The sequence below is a fragment of the Festucalex cinctus genome, chromosome 21, assembly GCF_051991245.1.
Source record: "Festucalex cinctus isolate MCC-2025b chromosome 21, RoL_Fcin_1.0, whole genome shotgun sequence".
Classification (NCBI taxonomy): Eukaryota; Metazoa; Chordata; class Actinopteri; order Syngnathiformes; family Syngnathidae; genus Festucalex; species Festucalex cinctus.
In genome coordinates this window covers 18,006,907-18,033,529 of record NC_135431.1, presented here as the reverse complement: position 1 = coordinate 18,033,529, position 26,623 = coordinate 18,006,907, and the positions used below count along the sequence as shown (strand labels likewise).

The window sequence follows — 26,623 nt, the reverse complement described above, 5'->3', positions numbered from 1 at the left end:
TCTGCATGCGCACGCTGCTGCCCCCCTCAGGAGTCACATGACATCACACATGACAAGTGCGTCTTTATGTGGTTGTTGCGTAAGTTAGCAAACACTCACGTCCCTTCTCATTTTTTATTTATTATTTTTTTTGTGTGCTTGTCGTCCCCATGTCCAGTTGCAAGACGAAGATCGGCGGCGCAAACAGCAGCTGGAGGATATTCGCAAGCGGGAGGCTGACGAGCGGACCAAACAGGAGGAGGAACGGCGGTGGCGGGAGGAGGAGAGAGTCAAGCGGGAGGCGGCGGAAAAGGTCAAGCCTTGCTTTGATTTATTGATTTACTTTAACATGGATTTATTTAGCCTCTTGTGCCCACCTCACATTTATTATTATTATTTATTACCCTTTGGACACCTTCAAAAATGTACATGCATTGAGTGCTAGAAAATTATCATAAATCTTTTTTTTTTTTCCCCCCCACTTTGGCCTTCAACTAGGGAGCCTCCGTCATGACATGGACTGTAATTTGTGAGCACAAATTAGGTGTGCCATGACAGTAATGAGTTCATGGAGTGAATGACAAATCCCAAGCAAAACACATTCTACTCGAGCCATGTGGCGCATTTCAGATTTGTATTATTTAAAAATTTGTATTTTTTCACACAAGCTAATAAATCAGCATAAAAATACTGTTTTGCTTGACATATTTTGACACAAGCCAGTTTTCCCAGTATTTTTTTTTAAATTCTTTTTTTTGGTGGGTATCGTACATACATTGTGACAGAACACGATTTTGTTGGTCTTGAAAGATTTGCTGTAAAAGTGCTGGCAATATTGAATGCTCTACTTTGAAAATGGCTGCTAGTTCGATAAGTTAAAAACTGCATTTTTAACTGTCAATGAGGAATGTTTGCCCACTATAATGAAAGCTAAAGTCATAAAGTCAGAAATTCTTTGAGGGATTTTTTAGTAGAGAGGAAAAAAAAAAAAAAAAAAATCTATGATAATCAAGCACCCGTGTTTTGTGCATGTACATTTTTCACCATGAATGTGTCCAAGGTTTACAGGGAAGAAAGTTAAAAATATATATATGCATCAACTCATTTGTTCATTCAGTCTCTTAACTTCCTTGCATGCCCGACTGAGGTGGGCATCCGGACTGATTGAATATGTAAATATGGCGCCATGACGTCAACTTGACAGAGAGGTCACACATTCCAAACAACAACCAACGGTCTGATCAGGTGTTCATTCGTCCTCGTCTTGGTGCTTAAATCAAACACGCACGTGACATCCATCATTATCAGCATCCCCATCAGACCTCTGGTTGTTCCAAGTCACTTCTGAAATGTTACTTGCTCATGGATGACTGTTGCAGTATTTGATTTCTGAGGCTATGTCTACACGCATACTATAAATGTAGTTGTCCTTTCTGAGACACTAGATCACAATAACCACCTTTACAGCTTGTCTGTGTCGAATCTAGTCATCCAGGTCAAGGTTGAATCAAGGCAACTGAACTTGATCTGGTTTGTAGAAGACTTTTCACCTTTAATCCCCAAACTTGGATTATATTTTTCTGGAGGGTGAATTTCTTCAGGATCATAATTGGCTAAAAGTGCTTTTGATGACTTTTGTACTTGTGTATGTGGACATAGCCCGTTACTGTCATTTCATGTCAATTATGAATTGCATGTTGCCTCCCCATGACTGCCCCCACCCCCCACCCCCCCAGGTTATTGTACTCACCTCCAGCATGTTTGTTGTCATATCAGAAGACATTCAGTCAATTGTTTTGTATGCTTTTATGTTATCATTTTTACAACCTGTCCACCCACCGGCCCTCCCCACATACACACATTTTCACACCCACCTCCTCCTCACCATCCATTTTCACAAAAAACAACATCAGGTTTGTCACCTGATGAGCTGTAGCAGTGAACTTCCCAACCCAATAAGTGATGTCAGCTGGACAGGCACAGCGCCAGGAGCAGATGGTCTACCACCCGATCCCAGGAATCCAAACTCGTTCCTGCCGCACAACATGTGGACTGACGTAAAAAAATGCCCCACATACGAAACACACACCCGCGCGCACACACACCCGCGCGCACCCCCCCACACACACACGCACACACACACACACTGGTGGCAGTGGTGGACATAGGCAAGGTAGACAGGGGGCGTCCCCAGACGGAGGTGAGCGTCAACTAACGGCTTGTCGTCCCACCCCAGAGGAGGCAGGAGGAGGAGTACTACACCCGTCTGGAGGCGGAGCGGCGCCGGCAGCACGAGGAAGCCGAGCGCAAGCTACTGTCGCCGGACGAGCCGGCCGGTCTGTATCGGCCCCCGCTGCCCAGGGACTACCAGCCCCCCGCCCCGCACAACCCTACTAACACCCCCCCGCCACCCCCGCAGAGAAACGCCTCCTACCTCAAAACACAGGTGGCCTCGCCCGACACGCTCTACACGGCCAAGTTCGTCGCCTACGCCGGCGACGAGGAGGAGGAGGATGAGGAAGAGGGTGGCGGCGGCCAATCAGGTCAGCTCAAGCTGTCTGCCACCCGCAAGTCGTACGGCGACCTCCCGGCCGCCGCCGCCGGCGGCACGCCCCAGCCTCGCCGCGGACGGCCGCAGCCGCCGCCCACTGCACGCAAACCTCGGCCGCTCTCGGATGGCATCTTCCTGTCTAGCTCCTTCCAGCCGCCCAGCGCCAACAACTCCAACAGTACAGGGCCGCCCCCCCTCCCCGCCAAGCCCGGCGTGGGCCCCCCAGGAGGTGGGAAAGGTAGAAGCAGAGAAGTAGAGAGAGAGAGAGAGAGCACGAGGGGGAGGCTCGCCACAGCGCCCTCCGCAGGCCCCCGGACCTCCCTCTCAATCGCTCACGCCCTTTTAGTCGTCTAGAACCTCTTATAGTTCATCCTCCACTTTTTGTCCTCTTTGTACGCCCTTCATCAAGACCCACACACACACAAAAAAAAAAACAGATTTACTACTTGATAGTGAACCTGTCGCGGTGGTGAGGGACCAAGAAACAAACCAAGACATTTGCTAATAATAATCTGGAAATGTAGTGGTATGTAGACTCCCTCTAGTGGTACGCCGAAGAATCACTGCATCAGCAAAGTTCATTACAATTTAGACTGTTAAATCTTAATGGTTTTGTAGTTAAATTTTAAAAACTGCTTTTAAACAATTATTTAGGTAGAATTTTATTAAAATTTTATTTAGAATATATTTTAATTGAATTATTTTTACTGTTTTTTGTTGTTGTTGTTGTTGTTGTTGTTAAGCTGATACTTGGCGTAAACGTTTTGGCCAATATTTGGTTTACATCCTAAACCTAAAAAACACTTTTAGCACTTCATTAAAAAAAAAAAAAAAAAAAAAAGTACATTCACTATCGTTCAAATGTCTATATGCGGAGAAACAGGTCTTAAAAAAAAACACGTAAGGTCAAAATGAAATCCAAATAAAATCCAAATAAAATTTTGTGTGCTAAATTTTTCAGCAAATTAAAAAATCGGCAAATATGCGAGGAGCAATTTTTTTTGTGTGTGTAGCGGGCTTCTGTTGAAATTTCCTCCCTCTCCACCAGTCAATCAGATGGTTTCTTTTCATGTGGGCTGTTTTTCCCTCCTTCACATTTTTGGGTTTCCTCATCATCCTCCTGAGTACCCCCCACCCTCCCCTCCGAAACCCCCCCAATCTCAATCAGCCAACAAAAAAAAAGAAAAAGCAATCGATAATCACGCCTCCAACTTTCGTTGTAGATTGACACCCATCAGAGCCAATCACTCAATCAACCAATCATAGTACTGTTGGTGTTGTCGCTACCCCGTCGGCTGCCTGCCGCTTTGGCCACGCCCCTTCCTGCCCTGCGTGCCTGCTGCAAACCGAACAGACGCTTGACGATTCTCTTTGTCTGCTGGTGATTCGTTGCAATGCCTCCATTACATGGCACCACAGCAAGATTTGAGATAGCTTGTTGTTTTGTTTTAAAAGAGATGTATTTCTTGTTTAATTAAAACCTAAAATAATACTACTAATAAAATAAAGGTACTTTGATAAGTAGATTGCAATACAAAGATGGAGGGAAAGTTATTTTCAGAAAAAGTCTTAAATATTGTGAGGAAATAATGATCAGTAGGCGAGGGTAAAGTCATCTTTCAACACAAGAAATTTTAAATAAAATTTTTGCTTTTTACATAGAAGTCAAAATCTAATGAGTATAAAATGTTAGGGTGAGAAAAAAGAACCTCGTTGCAACGGTTCAGCTTCAGAAAACAGGCAAGCCGTGATTCGTCATTGCCTGAACAACAACCGACAACGAGTGGCAAAATGGCCACCCCCTGAGATGGATAAAAACAGGTGAATTTTGCTGCTCAATTCAGATTCCACAAATGCGGTATTAATCTGAATGTCGTGTTTAAGATGTGTGCATGGGGGGGGACATATAACATATTGTATTGGATTGACTTCCCCTTTTAAACAATTATGCGGTTTACCCTTAAGTCCGCAAACTTCATGCTAACACATACTGTAATAGCATTTAATTTATGTCTAATTTGAAATAAACCCAAAAGAAATAAATTCAAAGTCTTCATGACATCTCAGATAGTTAAAAAAATAAAATAAAAATCTGTTTACCTGTTCGCTCTACCTCTACTTAAAAACAAACAAATACACATATTTATTGGGAATTAAGTTTGGCTGTTTTGTGTACGTCGCCACATATTTGCAGACAAAGAGAATCTTCAAGGCGAGAAAACTTTGCTTGTAGTTGCACCCGAGGAAATCCGCTGGCCACTAACTCCACCGCTCAGCAGGCTTGACAATCTTTTTGCTTTTTGACACTCTGTGCACGTTAACGCGGCTTCTAGCGGCTGCTGCTACTACTCGACGCCGCCACCTCCTCCTTGTTCTTCTTCTTCTCACGTCTCGTCGGATGATTCTGAATTGCAATTATTCCAATTGGTTCTGGAAACACGACGACAGCATGTGGTTGCAAAGTTCAAGCTTGTCAGCGTAAAATGGCGTCCTTCGAATGCATTTATTCATTTTTTTTATTTAGTTATGTTGTTAAGTTAATTGATTTCTAGTAAAGGCTTTTTTTTTAAATGACTAAAAACTTATTTTTAACTCATTCACTCCCAGCTGTTTTCCTCTATTTTCACTGATTTTGCAAGGCCCACAGACTATTGTGTTCTATTGCTATAAAAACATGGAACCTACAATAACAAAGATTAGTCTCTTCTTTCATCAGGAGAAAAAAAACATTTTTCTGTTTACGTTTTGCAGGAATTATCCTTAGAATATAGCTAAGCATCATCATTATTCACAAATCTGCTTCGAACTGTGGGGAAATCAGCTTGTTTTATCATGGCCCAGGTTAATCTCTTATACCCTGCTGCCACCTGCTGGACGGTTTTGTAATAACTACCTTTGCTTCAACCGGTCTCTGCGGTCGAGAGGCTGCATCAAAGTCTTCTTTATGCTCCAGTATTAAAAAAAAAAAAAAAAAAAAAGTATAAATACGTCTTTGGGACATTTAAACATTCAAAATAGAACATATATATATGTTTTGGGGAGCAAATGAGTTAAAATGTCTTTCTTTATGATTTTAATCATTAATTCATTGTAAATAAAAACTAGTAGTGGTTTTCGTACTTTGTTGCATTTTATTAAGTTGAAATATTGAAAATAGAGTAAACATTTAAGCACAGTTTCAAAAATACAATTTTTCAAAGTTATTAAATTACGTATAAATTCATTATAAAGAAATTTGTAACTCGCATTTTATTTATGGCGATATAAGTTGTTTTTATGAAATTATTGGTTAATTGATTTATTGGTCAAAATATTTAAAATACAATTTAAACAATCATATTCATTTAAAATATGCCAAGTATTGTTTTTTTAATAGTTTTAAAATTATATAGAATTGACATTTTATTTATTTATTTATTTTATTGTAATAATTTTTGGTAAATAAAATAATGAAGTAGCAGATTTGTTTATCTACTGCATTGCATGTCTCACGATGCAATTTCTACTCTTAGTTGGAGGGAATCAAAGTAGAAAAGCAACTTTTTTTTTTTTCTTTTTTTTTTTTTTGCAAATTCTTCGTTGTGGGTTGTCGGTTCTTTGCTGCTCTGCAACTTATGTTTCCTTCCTCTACAACTTTGTTGACTTCCTTCCTTCCTTCCTTTTGTGCTCGGGCTGCTCTGTCCTCTTCAACAATGCGAAACGTTTTGAGATTCACGCCGACCCGCAGAGAAGCCGCCGGAAGCGCGATGAACCCGACGGCCGTCTGGCATCCGGCAGCTTTTTCTCTGCGGCTCGACGTGACGTCTCGTACGAAAACTTTTCTTACCCCGCCTGTGTCGCCAACAGGATTCAACTCGTACACTGGAAACTGGGCAGGAGTTGTAGGATCCGGAGAGTTCTACAAGGATCCGAGGGATAAATGGACCAAGAGGTGAGTGAGTGAGTGACACAAACCCCAAAAAGTCGAGCAAGACTTCTTGAAGGCAAAGTGGAATATCACTCCTTTGAACCTGTTGACTCTCAAGATGTTTTGAAGGCAAACTATTCTTGCCACAACTCAACTTGAGACAGTTTCAAGGTCAAACAATGGAGTTGAAGGCTAATGAATTCATTGTTAGCTAAAAGAGAACTGTGAGTCTGTTGCTAATATTTTTTTGTGTCACCTCAAACTATAAAACATAAAAATCAAGTCTGAAAAAGAGCTTTGGATGGCAAAAATAATGAAGGAACACAAACTACATTACATGGCTTGAGTTGAGCATGGTGTTTTGTTTTGTTTTGTTTTTCTTTAAATATACATGTCGTTTTGACCATTGTGACCAGGGTTATAATAATTTAGGATTTTTCATTAGTTCTTTTTTTTCATTGATTTTTTTTCTTTTCCTTCAGTTGTTAGAACAGCTTTTAGTCCCCCCCCCCCCCCCCAAAAAAAATGCTTTTTTTTAAATAGTATTTGCCAAGAACGAGAGAAAACAAAATGACTAACTATTGTGTAATAATGTAAATTACATTTTTCAAATGTGCTAATTAACATCAATACCAAAATAAATACATTGAAAATGAACCCAGAAAGCCCGCGTATGATTAATTGAAAAGGACATTTTCACAATAATTAGTTTTAAAATGTAAGATGCAATTTCATTACTTTTTTTTTAAGCATTTTTCTGAATTTTTTGACAAAGACAAAAAGTAAGGACGTTTTCGCAATGTTTAGATCTAAAATGTAAGACGTAATTTCAGTTGTATTTTTTTAAAAGCATTTTTTCTTATTTTTAGAATTATTATTTTTTTGACAGAGAAAAAGTAAAGACATTTCCACAATAATTATAGGTAATTTTAAAATGTAAGAAACAATTTCAGTTACCTGTACTTTTATTTTTTTTATAGTATTTTTCTTATTTTTAGATTTTTATTATTTTTTTTGTACACAGGACATTTTCACAATATAGTTAATTTTAAAATGTAAGATGCAATTTTAGTTTTATTTTTTTAAGCTTTTTTTTTTTAAACTTTTTTAATTTTTACTTTTTTTTTTATTAACAAAAATATTTTTTCACTTCTATATAACCATTGCTACACATTTTCAATCCTGGCATGACAATCACAGAAAATTGTCAAACAATGCAACTTTTAATATCTCAAATAAATGTAAACATGAGTCAGAATCAACATTAACCTTTTCAATGGAAATAAAATGAGTTGCACTTAACAAATATAAATCCACCCATGAAAAGCTGTGCTGATCTGAAATCAATGCAAGGCAATGCAAACGCTGCCATCTAGTGGCAGCTGTTTGCCACAACACACATGTAAAAGCCAGGCAGCCTACCTGTTGGAAAAACATACTTGACCGAAAATAAACATATTTAAATGTAATATTGTGGTCGTGTGCAGTCAGGAGCAGGAGAACATCCCGAGCGGCGGCGACGGCGGCGCCCCCCCCGAGAGTTTGACCTTCAAGGAGCGTCAGCGTCTGTTCTCTCAGGGCAAGGAGGTGTCCAACAAGGTGAAGGCGTCGCGCAAGCTGATGGAGCTGGAGAACGAGCTCAACACCAAGCAGTGAGACCACAGCACACCTTCCACCTCGCACATTTTGTTTTGGTTTGTTTTTATTGGAGCTGTGGATGCTTGCAGTGACTTTTGACCACATCCCGCCCTTTCCTACCACACTTGTAAGGAGAAGCACTGTACAAATGTTGTAATTCTAAACGGCATATTCTATTTTTTTGTTGGTAAAATGGTGCTGGAGGGAGGGAGGTAATTGACGGCCAGGAAATTAGCAAGGTTTATGCTCATTTTAAGTTTTTTTTTTGTTTAGTTTTTTTTTTTTTTTTTTTTTTTAATAGCTTACAGACATTTTAAGCAGTTAGCTTTTACACCCTTCGATCAACGGACGACATTTTATTTGACACCGTTTTAAACTCAACACTGATGCTTTATTCAATATCGAAGTCGGGCAGCACCATTTTTTTTTTTTTTTTGGTGATATTTTACGGCTATTGTTGATCTCCAAGTGCACAACTGTACTGTAAATAATTGCCACTCGGACTACTGTACAAGCCCTAAAACAACAATGACACGAAGAGGACCAACAAAGTCTTTGAAATGTTTCCAACCTTCGCTAACTAACTAAATCTGTTGTCTTTTTTTATTTTTATTTTTTTTTGGAGCTGCTGTGTGACTTTAATTTGACAGATGAGACATCCCTTTTAAAAAAAAATAATCTTTTTTTCAGTGTAACGCACAGACAACGGAAGGTCATTTTCAGTGTTTTCGCTGTAAAACTGGTTTCACATCCGATGTTCACAGTTCACCTCCTCCTGATTTGGGTTTCCAGTTTGAACGGAATCACTAAAAGGTTTTCATGTTTAGCCTGTTTTTGTAAATCATTATTAATAAATGCAGATTTTCCAACAACCGTAGCCTTGCCAAGTGTTGTCTTTTATTTTTAAAGAGCAGACACTACCTTAGGTACACATTTCCTGTACTACCATGTACATTTTCGCCTAGGGTACCAAATCCTGCATTCACGCAAACTTCTTGAGCAATCCAGGGATTACGGTGAGTGACATCCACGGATTTGTATACACTCACAGTGCCACTTATATCACCATAGCGAGAAGTGAAGCCGCTGGCAGCCATCTTACGTTGCCACCCACTAAGCCGACCAAACTTGAAAATATTAATTGTTAATTTACTGTCTCCACAGTGAAATGGCGCCGTGCCTGGCATATGGTTGTACCAATAAGACTGCAAGAAGCGCTACATGCACATTTCATTGTTATGAAATTAATTTCATTTTCTTGGCCGCTTACTCTTCACAAGGGTCGCGGGGGGTGCTGGCGCCTATCTCAGCTGGCTTTGGGCAGTAGGCGGGGGACACCCTGGACTGGTTGCCAGCCAATCGCAGGGCACACAGATGAACAACCATCCACGCGCACAAGCACACCTCGGGACAATTCGGAGCGCCCAATTAACCTGCCGTGCATGTCTTTGGAATGTGGGAGGAGACCGAAGTTCCCGGAGAAGACCCACGAGGGCACGGGAAGAACATGCAAACTCCACCCAGGAAGGCCGGAGCCTGGACTCGAACCGGAGGCCTCAGAACTGGGAGGCGGACATGCTAACCACTCCTCCACCGTGCCGCCCATGAAATTAATGCATATATAAATTTTGTTTTATAAGCTATATCTGTGAGGGCTATTCAAAGACTTGTCCGCATCATGTTGTCAGAACAATGAAATAAACACAAAGGCCATCAGGACAAAACTGGCTGTGAAATGTAAACCCAACTGAGTCCATTTATATACAGTAAGCTCTTGACCGCATCAGACATGCACATGGCAGCCAAACCAGTATAACACATGTCCAAAACCTGAGATCATAAATGACATGATGTTACATAAAAAAAAAAAAATCAAACCACTTGTACATATGTTAGACGATTAGATTCAGCCCTAGTTAGTTTGATACTTGTTTTTAATCACAGGTTATTTTAAGCATAATTAAGTCTCAAAACAATTTTTATAAATATGGGCCTACATCGTCCACTCAAAAATAATGGAAAACGTAATTTATTAAAACGTGAACATTTCTGAAACGCGTGAAGAGCCTCATTGAAGAGGCTCGTACACTATGCCCATATTTGGACTTCCTGAATGGCGCGGTTGCGTCGCTGCAGTCTCTTCAGTGCTGAGTGTGAGTGTTTGTATCATGTCTGCATGCTTCAAAGTGCAGTAGAACAACTGTGTGCGCACCCAAACTGCTATTAAAACTGGGAATAGTGTCCTGTTGTTGTGTGCGTGGTACGCGCGCCGGCTGTCGTCACCGTAGTGACGTGATGGCCGTTCACTTTGGAAGGAGCCGCGCTGTCCCACAACACGACATGGCTGTTTCATTTTTCATGGCTTTTTTCATGTTTTCTTGACCGCTTAAGGCCTCAGTATGCTTCTGCGAGAGGCTCGCGTCGAGGCGTCACGTTGGAGCTCCGCTCGTGCGTTTGCCTTCCGACTTGTGCGCAATACACATCATAATACACATCGGTGTCTGCTGGAGTTTCACACAAAGTCCCGCTGTCGCTATGGCTGGGCCGCCACAGAGTGGCGATTACTCTGCATTTTATGGCGGATTCAGGAAGTTCAATTTAATTCAGAAACACGAAACAAAGCCGGGGGGAGAGTAAGTTCATCACCGTGGCAATTAATTATTGCCAATTTGCACCGGTGTCGGCCGTAAACTCGCCAAAACACAACAGCCGTGCGCTTAGCGAACACAGTTTTTTATTTTTTTATTTATTTTTTATTTTTTATTGTTGTTTTCCGCCTCTCGTCCCAGGCACATATCCACATGCACAGCCGTGGTCTCCGAGCAGGGAAGTCGATTTGCGCCGCCAGTTGCCTTCACGGAAACTATCTGGGCGGGGGGCGGGGAGAGAGAGAGAAAAAAAAAGAAAAAACGCCATCGAACGGACCAATCAGAAGCGAGCGACGCCCCGCCATCTACGGCGTCCAAGGATTGGCGACGTGTGCACGTCGGCCGGCCACGAGCGACGCAGCACTTAAAATTCATGGCTCGCGTCGATCATGTGATCGACGGCGCTCATCGACGCGAGAGCAAACGTGGAGGCATAAATTAGGCTTTATTCCTCACAAGGGTCGCGGGGGGTGCTGGCGCCTATCTCAGCTGGCTCTGGGCAGTAGGCGGGGGACACCCTGGACTGGTTGCCAGCCAATCGCAGGGCACACAGAGACGAACAACCATCCACACTCACAAGCACACCTAGGGACAATTCGGAGCACCCAATTAACCTGCCATGCATGTCTTTGGAATGTGGGAGGAGACCGGAGCACCCTGAGAAGACCCACGCGAGCACGGGGAGAACATGCAAACTCCACCCAGGAAGGCCGGAGCCTGGACTCGAACCCGAGTCCTCAGAACTGGGAGGCGGATGTGCTAACCACTCGTCCGCCATGGCTGTTCCCCTTGCATTTAAAGACCAAATGTGAAGTAAGGTTGGCCAACCATGTTTTTGAGTAATACCAATGGGTAAACCATTGTAAGCATATTTTCGTTATTTTTTTTGACGCAACCCTTTCAGGTTCTTAGTTTAACCCATAGCAACGCCCTTGACAACGAAAATGCTTTTCTTCGACAATCTTCGGAAATTTTCGGAAATGACGTCACACCGGGAAGTCGCGAGAGAAGTCGGCCATTGAACTGCATTGTTTGCATTGCTACTCGGTAAGATGACCCGGCGATGTGTGGTGATGTATTGTTCTCAAGCTAAAGAAAAGTTGTATGAGTGGCCAAAAGATAACAGGGCACGTAAATGGTCAACTTTCATTCGCACGAAGCGAATGAATTTCACGCCATCGTCGAGGAGTGTTCTCTGTTACAAACACTTCGAAGATGCCTGCTTCCTCAACCGGTCTGCTTATGATAATGGATTTGCAAAAAAAAGTAAGTATGATTACAATTATTTAGAAAAAAACGTGGAATTTATGGATAGATCACTGATGACTTTGACAAAGCAGAGCTTCCAACAGTTGTGGAATGAACAGTAGAAACTAGCGACGTGAACCGAAAGCTAACGTCTCGGTGCTATTCATATCAACGATGAGTAATAATGGCAGTGAGACAAATTGTTCTGAAAGTAAATTTCAATAGGTTGGCAGCATTGCTTTGTTGATCAAAGAACATGACACGTCCTTTTGAAAAACTTCCAATCATATGTCAATCTTACTGCATTTTATGAGTCATTAAATAATTAAATATTTGGTAAGGCAGGGTTAGATGAAATGTGATAGTTGTTTTTTATTTTTTTTATTTATTTATTTTTGCCGGTAGGTTTTATAGGTTTTATGAGCGACGCATATTTTTAGTGTCACCTTATGTTTCTGCAGGTTATTGCTCAATACAACTGCTGTCCCAACAATTCACCTGCCTCCACAAGACCAGCAGCAGATTCAAAATCCACCTGCCCAGCGTGCAGCAGCAGCTAACCGAGAAAGGAAGCGAGCCGTAGCTGAGGCTATCACCTCTGCAGCTGCCTCTGAACAAGAAATGGCTGATTACGAGGGTCAGTTATTGCAGGATCAATCCTGTTCAAACAGCCAAGATGATGAAGTTATGCCACCACATAGTGTGGATAAAAGTAAGTTAGGTGGAGTTGTTTTTGTCACTATGTACTTACCAGGTATTATTTATATTTTTATTCTTAGAGTTGTTGCTAGTTTAACCTGAAAATATAAATATTGTCATACCTTGTATCTGTAGAACAACCAAACATCTGTCACATGCCAACTAACATTTATAACAAACTAAGGAAATGAAATTCATTTGAAGGTACTGAAGTCAATGTCGCAGTGGTGGAACTCCTGACAAATACCATGTTTGTCAACGATGTCATGAAGATGTCTCACCTCGGACAGACCAGTCGTGTGTAAGCTTTTCACAGTGTGGTGAATCACTTTGCCCCAAAGATGTACAACTTCTCGTACAAAGGAATGAAAAGCAGGTGCGTTTAAGAAAACTTTGATATGTATGAAATGGAGACTATAGTGGTGAAGAGGGGGGAAAGTAACGTAATGAAGCACTTGCTTTGAGGCTCCTCTAGATGGTGCTCATGGCTTAAACATAACAGCTAGTGCAATGGAAATTTATTAAATTTCCACTGCATCTGTTCAACCAAAAATGCCATCTCAAAGAATCGGAAAAAAAAAAAAAAAAAAAATATATATATATATATATATATATATATATATATATATATATATATATATATATATAATGTGCTTCTTCAAGTGTGATTTGTCCATGACTAGTAGAACATATGGATGAAATGTAGAACTTAGAGATATAAAGCTATTTCATCACAATGTGACAATTTCTTTATAAGGCAATTTTTGTTCAATTCCAGAATCATTCTCGCTGCTATGCATTATAATGAAAATGCTGGGAGACCACAGAAAGTGACGAAGGAAGGAATACACTCCTACTGCATCGTTTATCCCAAATATAAGAGTGGTGGCTATTCTCTGAGAAAGATATTGGTGGATGAAACTTATGGTAAGTTATGAAACAAAAACAATTCCAGGCAGATGCATTACTGAGTGTAACCCATATGTCACCCAAATATTTATCATCCCAATTTTAATTTTTTTTTTGTAGACTATGTGACTGACTGCCTTTCAGAGGCGATGAAAGTGATTGACGTTCCAAATAAGTACAAAACCGAATGATGTGGTAGTCGAGCCACAATTTCTTACAGCAGCAGTGAACAGACCGGACAAGTCAAATGTTATTGCTGAGCACCATACGAGATTCCTCAGGAAATAAAGAATCATATTCCTTGTATTAAGTTGTCCTCATTTGTTTATTCTTATTATGATGCAACCAGTACAAATCACAGTTCTGGAACATTTCTCTGTGAAACACGAAACCCTTCGAATACAGCTGACTCCTCTTCTCCTGGTGGTGGAAAATGTGCCCTGATACAAGACATTGCAACATGCTGGGAGCAGAACACGGTTGTCCAGACCAAGAAACTTCCAGCACCAGCGCACCAATTGTCTGTCGGCAATATGTCTATACTTGGCATCCTGTGGCCCATCAAATGCCTTGCCTTTGTACTGCTGCTTGTAGGTCATCCATGCCACCTATAATCCATATGGGTTCAGGCACACAGCATTGAATCCAGGATGATCAGTGATGCAGTCCAGTACCTGATTGAAGTGTTCCTCTCCTTGTAGACGTAGTCACTACTTCTTGAATTTCATGGCAGCAAACACATTCTACAGCTGTAGGCATTTGCTGGCAATTACCACAAGTACGCCTGAAATTTATATATAAAAAAAAAAAAAAGTAAAATACTGAGCGATGACACCATGAGCAGAAATGTTATTGAACAAGTGTATTGCTATACCAATCAGTCAATAATTCTGTTTATGAAAACATTTGTTTCAAAATATACAAGTACGTGGACGGAATCATGTACAAAAGTAAGAAATAGTCATTGATAAATCTCTCAAGTACAAGTAAAAAAAATAAAAATTGCTGAAAAGAATACTCAAGTACTGAGCAACTGCTTTAAAAACAGTCTGATTTATTTTTTTATTTTTTTTAAATGTCATCAGACAAAAATATAAAATTCTGTGCAAATGCTGGCATCTTCAAATCATAAAAAAATACCACTGCCTATATATCTTACCCATCTTGTAATTTCGACGGGTCTTGTCTCCATTCCATGTCAGGTGTCTGGGCGCATTATCAGCATCCTGATTAGCATTTGGCTCGTACATGTAAAGTCCAACGTATAAAATGCCAACCTCCTCCTCTTCCTCCAACTCTTTAAAAACTTGGTTCTCCTCATTTTCGCTCAACCTATCGCTGACATCGCTGTCTGAATCGACGTTTGAGTGGCTTTGTATAGCGTCTGTATGGAGCGCTGCCATCGCTGTTCCCGGTGTGACGTATCACTTCCGGGTTTGTCGCCCGCCAGGCTCGAACTTCGGAAAAGCGATTATTTCGTCAAATATATAACATATAAATTATTTTTTCATACTTTATTTGTTGGACAGTGTTTCAATGCTTCAATTGTGACCCTATATGGTATTTTATGAAATTACTTCACATTTGGCCTTTAAGCTTTTTTTTTTGTCACATTTTTCTTTCCCACTTCATTAACCACACAATATAAAGTTTTCTTTTTTTATAGGAAGATAATATAAAGAAATACAAACGGTAAATACAGCTGCAGGTTACGATTTTTTTTTTTTTCTAATGCGCTGCAAGACATTTGCTGTGCGCTGAGGTGGTGAGAGCACTGCGCAATTGCGCACGCACGCAGCTTAAAGGCCTCAGTATGCTTCTGCTTGAGGCTCACGCGGGGACGTCACGGCGGAGCTCCGCTCGTGCGTTTGCCTTCCGACTTGTGCGCAATACACATCGGTGTCTGCTGGAGTTTCACACCAAGTCCCGCTGTCGCTATGGCTGGGACGCCACAGAGTGGCGATTCCTCTGCATTTTATGACGGATTCAGGAAATTCAATTTAATTCAGAAACACGAAACAAAGCCGGGGGGAGAGTAAGTTAATCACCGTGGCAATTAATTATTGCCAATTTGCACCGGTGTCGGCCGTAAACTCGCCAAAACACAACAGCCATGCGCTTAGCGAACACAGTTATTTTATTTTATTTTTTTCATTTATTTATTTTTTCTGTTGTTTTCCGCCTCTCGTTCCAGGCACATATCCACATGCACAGCCGTGGTCTCCGAGCAGGAAGTCGATTTGCGCCGCCAGTTGCCTTCACGGAAACTATCTGGGCGGGGAGAGAGAGAAAAAAAAACGCCATCGAACGGACCAATCAGAAGCGAGCTACTCCCCGCCATATACGGCGTTCAAGGATTGGCTACGTGTGCACCGCAGCCGGCCACGAGCGACGCGGCACTTAAAATTCATGACTGGCGTAGATCATGTGATCTTTGGCGGTCATCAACGCGAGAGCAAACGTGGAGGCATAAATTAGGCTTTTAGAGGGGCAATTGCTTGAGACCACCAACAGGCCGCTTGAGGAACTGCAAGCACCCAACATAGTCTGTTGTAATACTTTGATTTCCCCTTTGGGTATTAATAAGGGATGTTGTGTATTCAGTGCAATAGCTTAATAAAGTAAAACCGGTAGTAATTAAAGGTGTTTTAATTAATGCTAATGAAATCACAGGAAATTGTCAAACATCTCAAAATTGTTACATGGGTCACAAACAATGCCAAGCTTTTAAACTGAAATAAAATGAGTTGCACTTAACAGAAATCCTAGATTTTTCCATTCACATAATCACACTTAACATTTGTAGAACTTGAGCTTTGCGTCGGACCCAAACGTTAACGCTGCAACTCCAACTCCAGGTGTTGTCACTGCAGAACACCTGAGCCAGAAGAGAGAAAATCAAAATCGTTACTCAAAAATGTTTACCAATAATTGCATTTCCACCCCCCACACCCCCCCACAGGTGTTGCGGTGAACACTGAATTAGAAAATGACTTCTGTACTTTGAAATCTTCTACAGCAAACCAATACTTACGAACAGAAGAAAGAAGAAACAACTTTTAGATAATTTTCTTACATTGTCTCATTCCCAGCTTCACGACTTCACTAGAACCTTCCGGTAACTCCTGATTGGCTGCCTCAGTTTGTGGGTGGCGTTCAAACTCCTCCTGAAACCTGAACATGTCCCCCCCCAAAAAAGTGAGACTTTCTCACCTGTCTTGGGAAGAACTTGAGACGGCGGAAGCAGTTTACCTGAGCCCCAGTATGGCGTCCATGTATCTGGCATGTCCAGCGGTCACTAGCTTTCCGGCAACTTGGATGCCGTCCACCAGGACCTCCACAGCCCATTGTGTGTTTGATAGAACATGTCGAAAGACCACCTTAAAGCGGCAGTCCAACAACTTCTGAAAGTAGACTGTGGCGTCATCACTCCAGTGACCATCATCTTGGGTGGGCGTCACCCCCCTCAGAACACAGGGGTACACAATTTTGGGAAGTTTGAGCAGATCTTTTGGCATTATCCTCAAATTGGTGCGGTCTTGACAATCAAAATGTTCACAGAGGCCATAGTCGACGAGGTCCAGGACCCCACTGGATGAGTCCACGTTTAGAATTTGGGCGCGGCACCACTTGTTGAAGAAGACCGATCTGAACAAGCAGATGGTGCCAGGCGTGAGGGAACACTCAGGAAGGAGGGGTAAATCGGACTCAGAGAGGAACTCCAGCAAGACGGCCACTTGGTTCATTATTAACACCGAGTCGTTGAGAACCACGCAGAACTCTGAGGGAGTCGTCACTGAGGCAGCAACACCCGAGTACTCTTTATTGAGAGAGATGGGAGCAAAGACCAGCTTCTGATGGGGACTTAAGTCTGGCGGAAGTTCCTCATTTTGGCTTTGGCACGGTGGCACAAACAGTTGTTGGTTTTGCTGCAGTAATTGAGTGAGGACGCCTAATGGCGTATTTGCACAGTTCCTCGTCTTTTTCTTGAATCGATTCTTTGAAATCTTTTTGCATTTGGACCTGGTTTTAGCTTTGAAGGTTTTACATGAGGTCATGGTCAGGTTGGTATCTTTAACGCTGGTCTCAAATGTTCCTTGCTCATCCTCTGTGACTTTGCGGACAGTCTGATCCTGAATCTTCACTTTGTCATCCGTTTCAGAAGAACATTCAGGAGTATTCGCTCCCTCTGAGGGGTTCAACATTTGTTCATCGGGTGTTTGTTCATGCTCAAGGATCTCCACTTTGACTTCCCAGTAAGTCTCCCCTTTTTGGACAAAGTGAACCATGAGTGGTTTCCCTGTGACAGCCTCGGTGAAAGCAGCGTCGTCGTCATAAATGCTGGAGTCCGCCAGGTGACACCGGATGCCAAACGCTGGCAGGGAAAGGTATTCCTCAGGCAAGCTGTAGATATTTCCTTCCTCAACGACTGCAGAGTTTCCGTAGTCCAGGAAGTTGACTTTGATACGAGACCAGCCCTCGTAAGCTCTGGCGACGGCGCGGTAGAGAGCGCCGTCCCTATCGTAGCATGCCAGGACGAGGTCGTTGACTTTCACGGGGGCAGCGGGCAACAAGGATTTCTCGCTCTTTGAGTTTATGTCTTCAACCATGTCTAAGAGGGCAGCTTCATCGTCTGAGAGATGCAGGAAAAAGTTATCCATTGAGTCGATGTGGGAAACAAAACAGATGCAACTGTAACCTGCTTTCTCTTTTCTGTCTACCAGCAGCGAGAGTTGAGGGTTGTTGTTTGTCTTCTCAACCTGCGGATTTACATTGGTGACTTGTTCTTTACAAGGTTTCAAAGCACGCGTTTTCAAGTTTGTTGTTCTCGCAGGGGTTTTGTTTTGGGATCTAGACTGCTTGTGCTGGTTCTTCACCGTCACATGTTCCTTCTTTGGTTGTGGTATCGCACAGACATGAGTGCCTTTGCCTTGGTTGGCATCGCGAGAAGGTGTCTTAAACTTCGCCTTTGCTGAATTCTTTCTCCCGACAGATTTAGATTTTTTGGGTTGTTTAAGCACGTAGATAAAACTCACGGGAGGCTGCGGCTTAGGCGAAGCTGTGCTGACAAGGTCCTTGACCTTGTCATTGATGTTCAGATCACCATCAAAGAGCTGGACGTCAAAGGAACCGTCTTGACACTTGTCAAGGATGACGGCCCTGAGCTGCTTGTTGAGGACTGCGTCATCCAGCCAGTCCTTGACTTCAATGTAGTGCTCCTTCCTGCACACGGACGCCAGGTTGAACTTCAAAGCTTGTATGGGCGTGGACAACAACTGTTGGCAGTGTTTGGGAATGGACAAAACTTGCGTTCTCTCGGAAATGCTCATATTTCCATAATCCACAAAGAATACGCCGAAATGCAGTGGGGTCGGAGTGTTGCGAACCGAGGCCCGATACCAATTCCCGTCCAAGTATTTAGCCAGGCACGCTTTCAGTGGAGCAGGTTTGACGCTGGCTTGCATCCTTTTCTTAACTTCCTTTGCGATGATCCCTTCAAGGTCCTTGATTGTTTCGTTGTTGCGCTGGAGCTGGCAGTAAATGTCCCACTCGCTGCTGACGTGAGTAACGTAGACTCCTTCCTCCTGGTTGGGTGCCAAGTCAAAGGATGAGTAGACAAACTCTTCAGCAAGGTTCTCTTTTGCCAGACCTTGCTCCACAAGATGGTTTGTGGCGCTCTGCTGTGTTTTGGTGTTGTAGAGATCCACAACATTCAACAGTTTGTTGCCGTCATTAGACTGCGACACAACTTGACACCTCAGGTTGTCGCAACTTGCCATAAAACTCCTCAAATAGTTAGAAATCTCATCGGGGGTACCAACCAATTCAGCCTGGTTACGAAGGCTACATCGGAAAGCTTGGCCTTCGAGCTCAACATATTCTGGCATAATTCTCTGGAGTAGGTTGAGCTTAACTTGGATGGTGACGCCGTAGTCTACCAACACCACATTAGCGTGGTCTTTATGTCTCTCTTGGATGGACGCCCTGTACCATTTCCCATCCTGAGGTGACTTTACAACACAACATGACTCGTCGTTTTGGAGGGGAACTGAATGCAACGTGTAATACTTCTGAAGTTTACGCATCATATCCTCCAAATTTGGAATATTATCCTGTAGCTGGCACCAAAAATCCGACGGGGAGTTGATGCAAGAGCATTCGACTGTGAACTCATAACTAGGTTGGATATCCAAGGTCTTGAAGCTTGGAAGGATAGCGGACTTTTCTTTACAGTTGACCTCTTCTTGGTCCCAGTCTTCATTTCCATTCACAGTTGGTTCATGAATCCTTTCATTTGTATTTACATCGTTCTGATTTTGCTCCGCCGGTTGGACTGAAATGGTTTTCCAGTAGTCGGCTTCTTTGGAAGACACCATGAGCTCGCTGATGCTCCTACCGCGGGGGCTTCCCGCCTGGTACAGATCGACGACGCATTTGTGGCCTGTGATGCGAATAATGTGGACAAGCAGCGCCTTGTTGGACAGCGTCGATCTGAAGAAGTCAGAGTTGTAACAGGTCCACACGTCGTCTACGGGCATCACGTTCACCAAAGTGCAACAGAAGGCAAAGGCAGAATTGCCGGCTAATTTCTCGGGAATCCTTTTGATTAAAGTGTGAGGGACTTTCTCAACGTTGCCAAAGTCGATAAAAAGAACTTCGGCGCCGTGCTTGAGCTTTTTTGTGACCACTGCCCTGTAGAAGTGCAAGTCTTCCTCATACATGGCGCAGCACAGTGCTCCGGGCTCAGGGTTGTGCAAAATATCGTCGTTGAGCTTCGTGGCGGCAAAGTGATCGGCTATTTTGTCCATCATCTCCTGGAAGGCCGCATTTCGTTTTGTGGTTCGGAGCCAGAAGTTGTGCGGAGTCAGGGCGTATTCGAGGTAGGCCTCAAACACCGACTGCGCCTGCAGCTCCTCCTCTTTCAGGGTTTTGACCAGTTCCTGGCCCATGACCTTCTCATAAAACAAGGGGTCCTCCTGGGGGTACGCATCTCCTGCCGTAGAGTCAGATTCCTCTTTTGGTTGTGATAGCTGTCTTGGAACTTCTTCTGTCGTATATTTATCCAAAGTCCCGACGACAGTAATCAAGTAGAGGCATCGCTCCTCGTCAAAACTATCAATCTGCACATCTAAGATACTCCCGAGCAAGCCCGCCTTAATGAAACTCAATTGCTGTCTCTCAAGTTCCTCATCCGGAGCCTTCAGAGACGAGAGCGAGCACGGAAACGCCATGATGGGTGTCGAGTACAGATCAGATGGCAAGCCGTGGATGTCCTCGCCTTTGATGGATTCAGAGAATCCAAAATCCACAAACAACACTCGCACTTGCGAGTTGATCGGAAGGGACTGCACAAAGCCTCTGTACCATTTTCCGTTTTTGCCTTTCACTGAGCAGAGAGAACTAAGGTTCTCTTGAGTCTTGTGTTGGGGATATTTACTTCCGCATCCAAAGACTGTAGCCAACTGCTTGGACATGTCCCGAAGATGCGACTTCTTACTCGCCATCTGACCGTAAAAGAGGCCCGAATGGACGGCGGCCGTGACCCGGACTTCAGCACGGGTGCCACCCTTCATCTTGGGCTGGCCAAAAGGCAGGATTTCCTTATAAAATTTCAATCCACATGATGGTCCGCTCTGCTCGCTGGGTTTGAGCGGCACCTCGATGAGTAACGCCACCAACAGGAGAAAAGTGTCTTTGTCCATATGCTTTCCAAAGCCCTGCCTGACCAGCTCGTTGTTGATGTCAGGAATCTCCAGCAGGAGAACACTAAATGGCAGGATGGCTTGGATCGAGCCTGTGATGTTCTTCCCGACCAGGCTGGAGAGGAAGTCCACCACGGCGGACGACTGGTAGCAGCCGTCAAGCACTAGCACGTTAGCAAGGAAGCCGCAAACGATCTTTCGCGGCAGGACGAAAAAATCTTTGGAACACGAAGATATGTGGGCCGCATCTACACGCAAGTCGCTGCCGACGTCGATGAGGAAGACGTCCCACACGCCATCTTGGCACATGTGAACCTGTCCTCTGTACCAGTGCGCTGTGCTCACATCTTCCACCAGGCAAAACTCACCGACATCCACCTTGGCTGTGGCCTTGGGTGTGTTCTGGATTTCCTGCTGCAGGGTGATGTACTCCAGCTCTGATATGGTCGGGGACTGTCCCTGGAAGTAGATCAGGGTTGCTTCGGGGTTCCAGTCCAAGTGGGATAGCTTAAGGTCCACTGTCCAGAGGGCACACGGCCCAGATGGACCTAAATCCTGATACCTGGACATAAATGAGTCGTTTTTACATCCGCTCTTACCCCGGGATTACACCGGATGCGTGTGTTGCGTCTCCGCTCCGCTGTGTCTTGACTGCGTACTCCGGACGCGTTAATTTTTTGTCCAACTCACACCGGCTGCGCACAACTGCGGTCCGGCAGCTCCGTCGCCGACCACTTCCCGCCGTGTCTCGCGTGATCGCCCGCAATAATGTGGCATTAAAAACGACAAAGACAAAGAAAGTCTGTGCTCAAAAGAGGAGCAGAAAGAGAGGTGGACTTTCTTTGACTGAACTCACCGTCCATTCCTGCTATGACGTTCCTGTAGCATTCCTTTTTACGTTGTCTTTATAAAAAGAATGTGCAGTGTCACATATAATTTTGTTGCTTTGCACCTCGGTTATAAATCTCTCCTTGTCGTTGTTCGCCGGTGTTTAAACAGTGAATTAAGCGTTAAGCATTATGACGTTTTGCTGACATGATTGCGAAATAGGAGCTGGCGAGTGTTTTATTCTGAAAAGTAACCGGAAATTTATTTTGAAACTGCGTCGGTCTTCCTGTCCCGCTCGATGTGTTCTGTGCTAGCTTGCCATTTGACGGAGGCTGACGGATACGTCGTCCGTCAAAAATAGAAAATAGGTCTATCTGTGCGGAGGGCTGCTGCACGACGCAGCGGAGACGCAGTCAACACGCAACGCACACTCAGCCGGTGTAATTTGAACAATTTGAATGAATGGAAACGTATCGGCTGCTTCGCCGGAACGCAACGCAGACGCAACGCACACGCATCCGGTGTAATCCCAGGGTAACCCTTTCATAAAATACAATAAAAGACATCCCAAAAAACTTTCATTACCAACTTTTTCAAAATTATTTTGTAACCATCAATGAATTGTTAAATCTCGTATGCTATGAGAGGGATGTCCAAAAAATGGAATGAAGAGGGGGGCAACTTCACTATGTTTAGTTAACATGCTTTAAAAAAAAATAAAAAAAAAATTAAAAAAAAATCATTCAATACGATGTCAAGCATAATACGATAAGCAGTTAAAGAACGAATGACTAAATTTGAGCTTTTTACTAGTGACAAAGCAAACTTAGAAAAAATGTGTAATATCTCTTAACATTGAATTTAAAGTGTTCCTATAAAAACAATAGTTTGATACCATGTAATGATCATTATTTGTAATTTAGAGTGCAATCCTTCATCGCTATCGTTCTCACAACCGTTTGATGCAGGCAATATTAAATGTTCAGATTTTAAACCCATCCAGCGGGTCGCAAATGGAAACTCATATCTCAAGGCACCACCGTATATTATTTAGGGTAGTTGCATTTATAATGAAAACACTTACTGTTCTCACAGGATGAGTAAACATCTATTTGTAAAAAATCGATTGTAGTTATGGCATAGAACAGTTTTGATTCATTTTCCTAACCTGTTAGGTTGCATGTTCAACAATGACAGCATGTCTGCTGATTTCGGGATGCTCATCTTCCAAAGATAACCTATTAAAAAAAAAAAAAAAAAAAGAAAAAAAAAAAGAAAAACATTTAATCCAAAAATATGGCTTGAAACGAAACCTACATTAATTTTTGAACCTGCTACTGAGCAGCGAGCAGACCTCTGCCAAGGCCAAATAATCAGCACCTCATTGTACACATTCATTGATTTCTATCTGCTGTACACGTTTACTTCTGAACTTCATTCACTTACCATTCTTTGAGGGGAAAAACATTTAATAATGTTACCAAGAGTGAAATTAAAAATTCCTACCATCCGAACAAAATAACCTTTGACACTAGTAATTAACCCTTCTCTTGTGTTGCGGGTCAAATTAACTGTTTGGAATAGCTTAAAAAAAATAAAAAATAAAATAAAATAAAAAACTGGCCTCCGTTTTTATATTTTCGTTACATTGCGTTATGTGATTTTTTTTTTTGCTGATTAAATATTAGATGGGTCACATTTCCTCATGAACATGTTAAGAAACAAACACTAGAGGGTTGACGTGAACTTTTAATAAATTAGCCACAACCACAATGCTAACGTGAAGGTAAGCTAAATGACCGTACCTTCAAGTTGGTGCTGTTTTACGTGAAATTCTCCTCGACTGTTTAATGCGTGCCACTTGATAATTTCGTCGTGTTTCCTATCCGTTTTCCTACTTTAGGTGGCAACCGTGAGTAAAGAATAACACACGACTGGCTAGCTAGCTAGCTGAGGCTAACCAAACCACAATGGACGGTGTACCCGGAAGCCGCCATGTGATTGGCCCACGGATATTAATTTGTGGCGTTAAACCAATCAGATGTCAGCGTGCTGAATCGTAAAACGTTTTTTTTCCGCCATGAAGCTTTTGCCAGGAACGGAATATTATTTAAATAAAATTAGGTAAGTTTGATATTTTATTCTGATCATTTTGGATTGACAGTAACTTAAGCGCTTATTATGGTTTTTAATCAGGATTATTTTTTGTAAAGACGTTGCATCAACAATTTTTATTGATTACAGTCATATAACCACAGAGTAAGTAAACTCGCTTTTGTTTTGGCAAATATCTGGATAATAGATAATATTAGATTTATTTTCAGAAAATTTGCCTCTTGAAAAATTCACGACTATCACAATTGATTCAGATATTAATTAATGTACTTAATCAAATAAGACGTGGTTGTTTAATCAGCTGCCTCTTTGTGGAGTTCAAGGTAAAATACCGTGTAAAATTATATCTAAATGACATGTAGGCGACTGCAAGTTTTTTTTTTTTTTTTTTTTTAATTGCTGAATGTATTATTCCCATAAAGATTTCAAATACTTTCCCCAGCACATTGCACAGTTTTTCCCACCAAATCTTTTGTAAGCAATGAATCCTCATTAATACTTTGTATTTCCACAAAAGGAATTCCCTATTTTGTACAAGCATTTTTAATTATTCCCTCACCCCGCATGTGGACCAGATCTTTGGACTGGCGAGGCCGCTTTTGAGTGCCTAGTTGTCAAACATGGCTCAGTGACTTTAAGAACAAATATCAAATGAGGGAAATACCTCAATTATTTTTAAAATCACAGAAAGCAACATAATGTCTAACAGGCAACGGGCTTCCATATGAAAAGTCATTCTGGTGAAATCAACTTTAGCAAATAACTAAAGCTTATAACGTGTACTAAAGCTTATAGCGTGTACTCTTTATTTTATTTAAGTAGGAGTGTGAAAGCAGCTGAGTGGAGCTGCAAGTTGTGTGGGGGTGCTGATGGTGCTGGATGGACAGATGGATGAGCCCCCCCCCCCCCCCCCCCCCTCCCTGTTACTCATTAATAAGCTCTTCTGTAAATATGATTCTCACATGCACTGGGCCTGCTCGCTCACCTTCTCACAGCACGACACCTGCTCGGCCTTCTTCCTCCTGAAAAGAAAAAAAAAAGGTGCACCAGATGCTTGTGCACCATTTTAAGCCTTAAGGATCAAATGAGCCGCTGCTGATTTATTTATTTATTTTTTCAATCTAAAATGCAAATGTCCCCTGTGCACGGTGTGACCGTGGCAATGAAACGCAGCCGTGAGACTTCGGCTGCTGACGGACTTTTTCCTCTTCACGCTTTCACCCAAACTTTGTGCGGCTCACAGGAGGACACGACTTTCCATGGACGCTTTCAACAGGAGGATGAGTATGCCATCAAATCAGGTAAACAAACATTTAATTCATATTATTTTTAACATTATTTTAAGGTTCAGATCATATGAGAATGTGTAAGTTAATCATTCTCAACTATTTTACTTCTCTGTGGAGTCAAAACTTCATATTAGGCTGCTCGGTTATAAAGAAAATATTAATCAGGATTATATTGGTAGATAATTGGAATCACGATTAGGACGATCATTTAGTTTTTGGTACAAAACAGGAAAATGTTTAAAAATTTTAGGAAAAAATTCTCTGAAACATAATTATGCATTTCCATTTGGACCAAACAAGATTTATTTATTTATTTTAAATAAAGGTTGCAAATGTATAAATCTAAACAAGTCAAACAACTCCAAATTAGTATTAATCAGATTTTTTTCTTTTTTTTTTTGGCGATTATGCTGATTTTGTAATTGTGGAGTTTAATAATTGAAATTGTAATTAAATTTAATTGTTTCTGATGGTGGTGATTTATCTGAAAAAAAAATACGGCGAACGACCACCAGGTGGTGCTGAAAACAAATAAAGGGCCCAAACTTTTTTTTTTTTTTTTGCAAAATGTCAACAGTGTATTTCCAATAATGATGTTGGGAATTGGCCCAGAACTTGTGCAGTTTATGAAGTTACTTAATATTTCTTGAATCTAACCATCATATTTTGGGTTTAAAAAAAAAAAAGTGTATAATTGTATTAGCAATTGTCTGCAAGGCAGCTTTATTCATAAATCTCATTTCATAAGCTAACTCGATGTGCTTTACATAATTAAAATTACATTTAAAAGCATTTACCAAAATAAATAAATAAGATATTTAAAAGCAAAAGAACAGGAAATATTATTCATATGCCATACATGCGTGAGTCCACATTGTGTGGTTTCCTCAGAGGCGGAGGACAACAACGAAATGGTGTCCTCAGAGGAAGACCAGGATCTGGACCAGGACGAGAACGAGGACCTGGGTGCCAAAGCAAGCCTGGCCTCACCCAGGAAAAGCAACAACAAGATGAGCAAAGACAAGAAGAAGCAGACGCACCTCACGCTGCAGTGGTGAGCCGTACTATTGTGCTTTTATTGATCCTAAATGATTGTTGTGGTGCCACCT

At 42.1% G+C, this 26,623-nt stretch overlaps 3 protein-coding genes and 2 long non-coding RNA genes across 29 annotated transcripts in view; 3 read left to right on the top strand and 2 right to left on the bottom strand.

Moving 5' to 3' along the window:
• afdna (afadin, adherens junction formation factor a) overlaps nt 1-8,947 on the top strand; it is an 82,183-nt gene extending 73,236 nt beyond the window's left edge. For 9 of the 18 annotated variants that reach the window (XM_077509776.1, XM_077509777.1, XM_077509774.1 and 6 more), the window contains 4 exons: nt 158-292; nt 2,216-2,768; nt 6,377-6,461; nt 7,925-8,947. In XM_077509776.1, coding sequence (XP_077365902.1) covers nt 158-292; nt 2,216-2,768; nt 6,377-6,461; nt 7,925-8,093 — 942 coding nt within the window. In that variant the 3' untranslated portion in view covers nt 8,094-8,947. Of the gene's footprint in view, nt 1-157; nt 293-2,215; nt 2,769-6,376; nt 6,462-7,924 lie in introns of those variants that run through there. The other 9 variants (XM_077509784.1, XM_077509791.1, XM_077509785.1 and 6 more) reach the window with 6 other exon arrangements.
• A 1,487-nt stretch (nt 8,948-10,434) lies between these two features.
• Nucleotides 10,435-26,623, top strand: part of rfx6 (regulatory factor X, 6) — a 29,098-nt gene continuing 12,909 nt past the window's right edge. Inside the window, exons 1-4 of one of the 8 annotated variants that reach the window (XM_077510507.1) lie at nt 11,392-11,536; nt 11,628-11,770; nt 15,774-25,526; nt 26,406-26,568. In XM_077510507.1, coding sequence (XP_077366633.1) covers nt 25,352-25,526; nt 26,406-26,568 — 338 coding nt within the window. In that variant the 5' untranslated portion in view covers nt 11,392-11,536; nt 11,628-11,770; nt 15,774-25,351. Of the gene's footprint in view, nt 11,771-15,773; nt 26,569-26,623 lie in introns of all 8 variants that reach the window. The other 7 variants (XM_077510510.1, XM_077510508.1, XM_077510506.1 and 4 more) reach the window with 7 other exon arrangements.
• Nucleotides 12,006-13,885, top strand: LOC144010269 (uncharacterized). The gene is made up of 4 exons (XR_013281177.1): nt 12,006-12,683; nt 12,875-13,046; nt 13,449-13,597; nt 13,700-13,885. It is a non-coding gene; the product is annotated as an uncharacterized LOC144010269 (long non-coding RNA).
• LOC144010270 (uncharacterized) lies at nt 13,998-15,162 on the bottom strand. Its single transcript, XR_013281178.1, has 3 exons — nt 14,739-15,162; nt 14,254-14,363; nt 13,998-14,187 (listed from the first exon to the last, which is right to left on the bottom strand). It is a non-coding gene; the product is annotated as an uncharacterized LOC144010270 (long non-coding RNA).
• On the bottom strand, nt 16,211-24,148 carry tdrd15 (tudor domain containing 15). Its single transcript, XM_077510504.1, has 5 exons — nt 23,916-24,148; nt 23,279-23,348; nt 16,832-21,844; nt 16,656-16,753; nt 16,211-16,457 (listed from the first exon to the last, which is right to left on the bottom strand). The coding sequence occupies exons 2-5, from the start codon at nt 23,332-23,334 to the stop codon at nt 16,444-16,446; spliced, it is 5,181 nt and encodes a 1,726-aa protein (XP_077366630.1). The 5' UTR covers nt 23,335-23,348; nt 23,916-24,148; the 3' UTR covers nt 16,211-16,443.

Bases quoted from the DNA above. Each gene is read 5' to 3' on its own strand.
- tdrd15 (XM_077510504.1), bottom strand. From the start codon at position 23,334: ATGAGCATCCCGAAATCAGCAGACATGCTGTCATTGTTGAACATGCAA. The intron at 21,845-23,278 runs GTTAGGAAAATG...ATTTATGTCCAG, and splicing joins TTGAACATGCAACCTAACAG to GTATCAGGATTTAGGTCCAT. The intron at 16,754-16,831 runs GTAAACTGCTTC...GGACATGTTCAG, and splicing joins GACGCCATACTGGGGCTCAG to GTTTCAGGAGGAGTTTGAAC.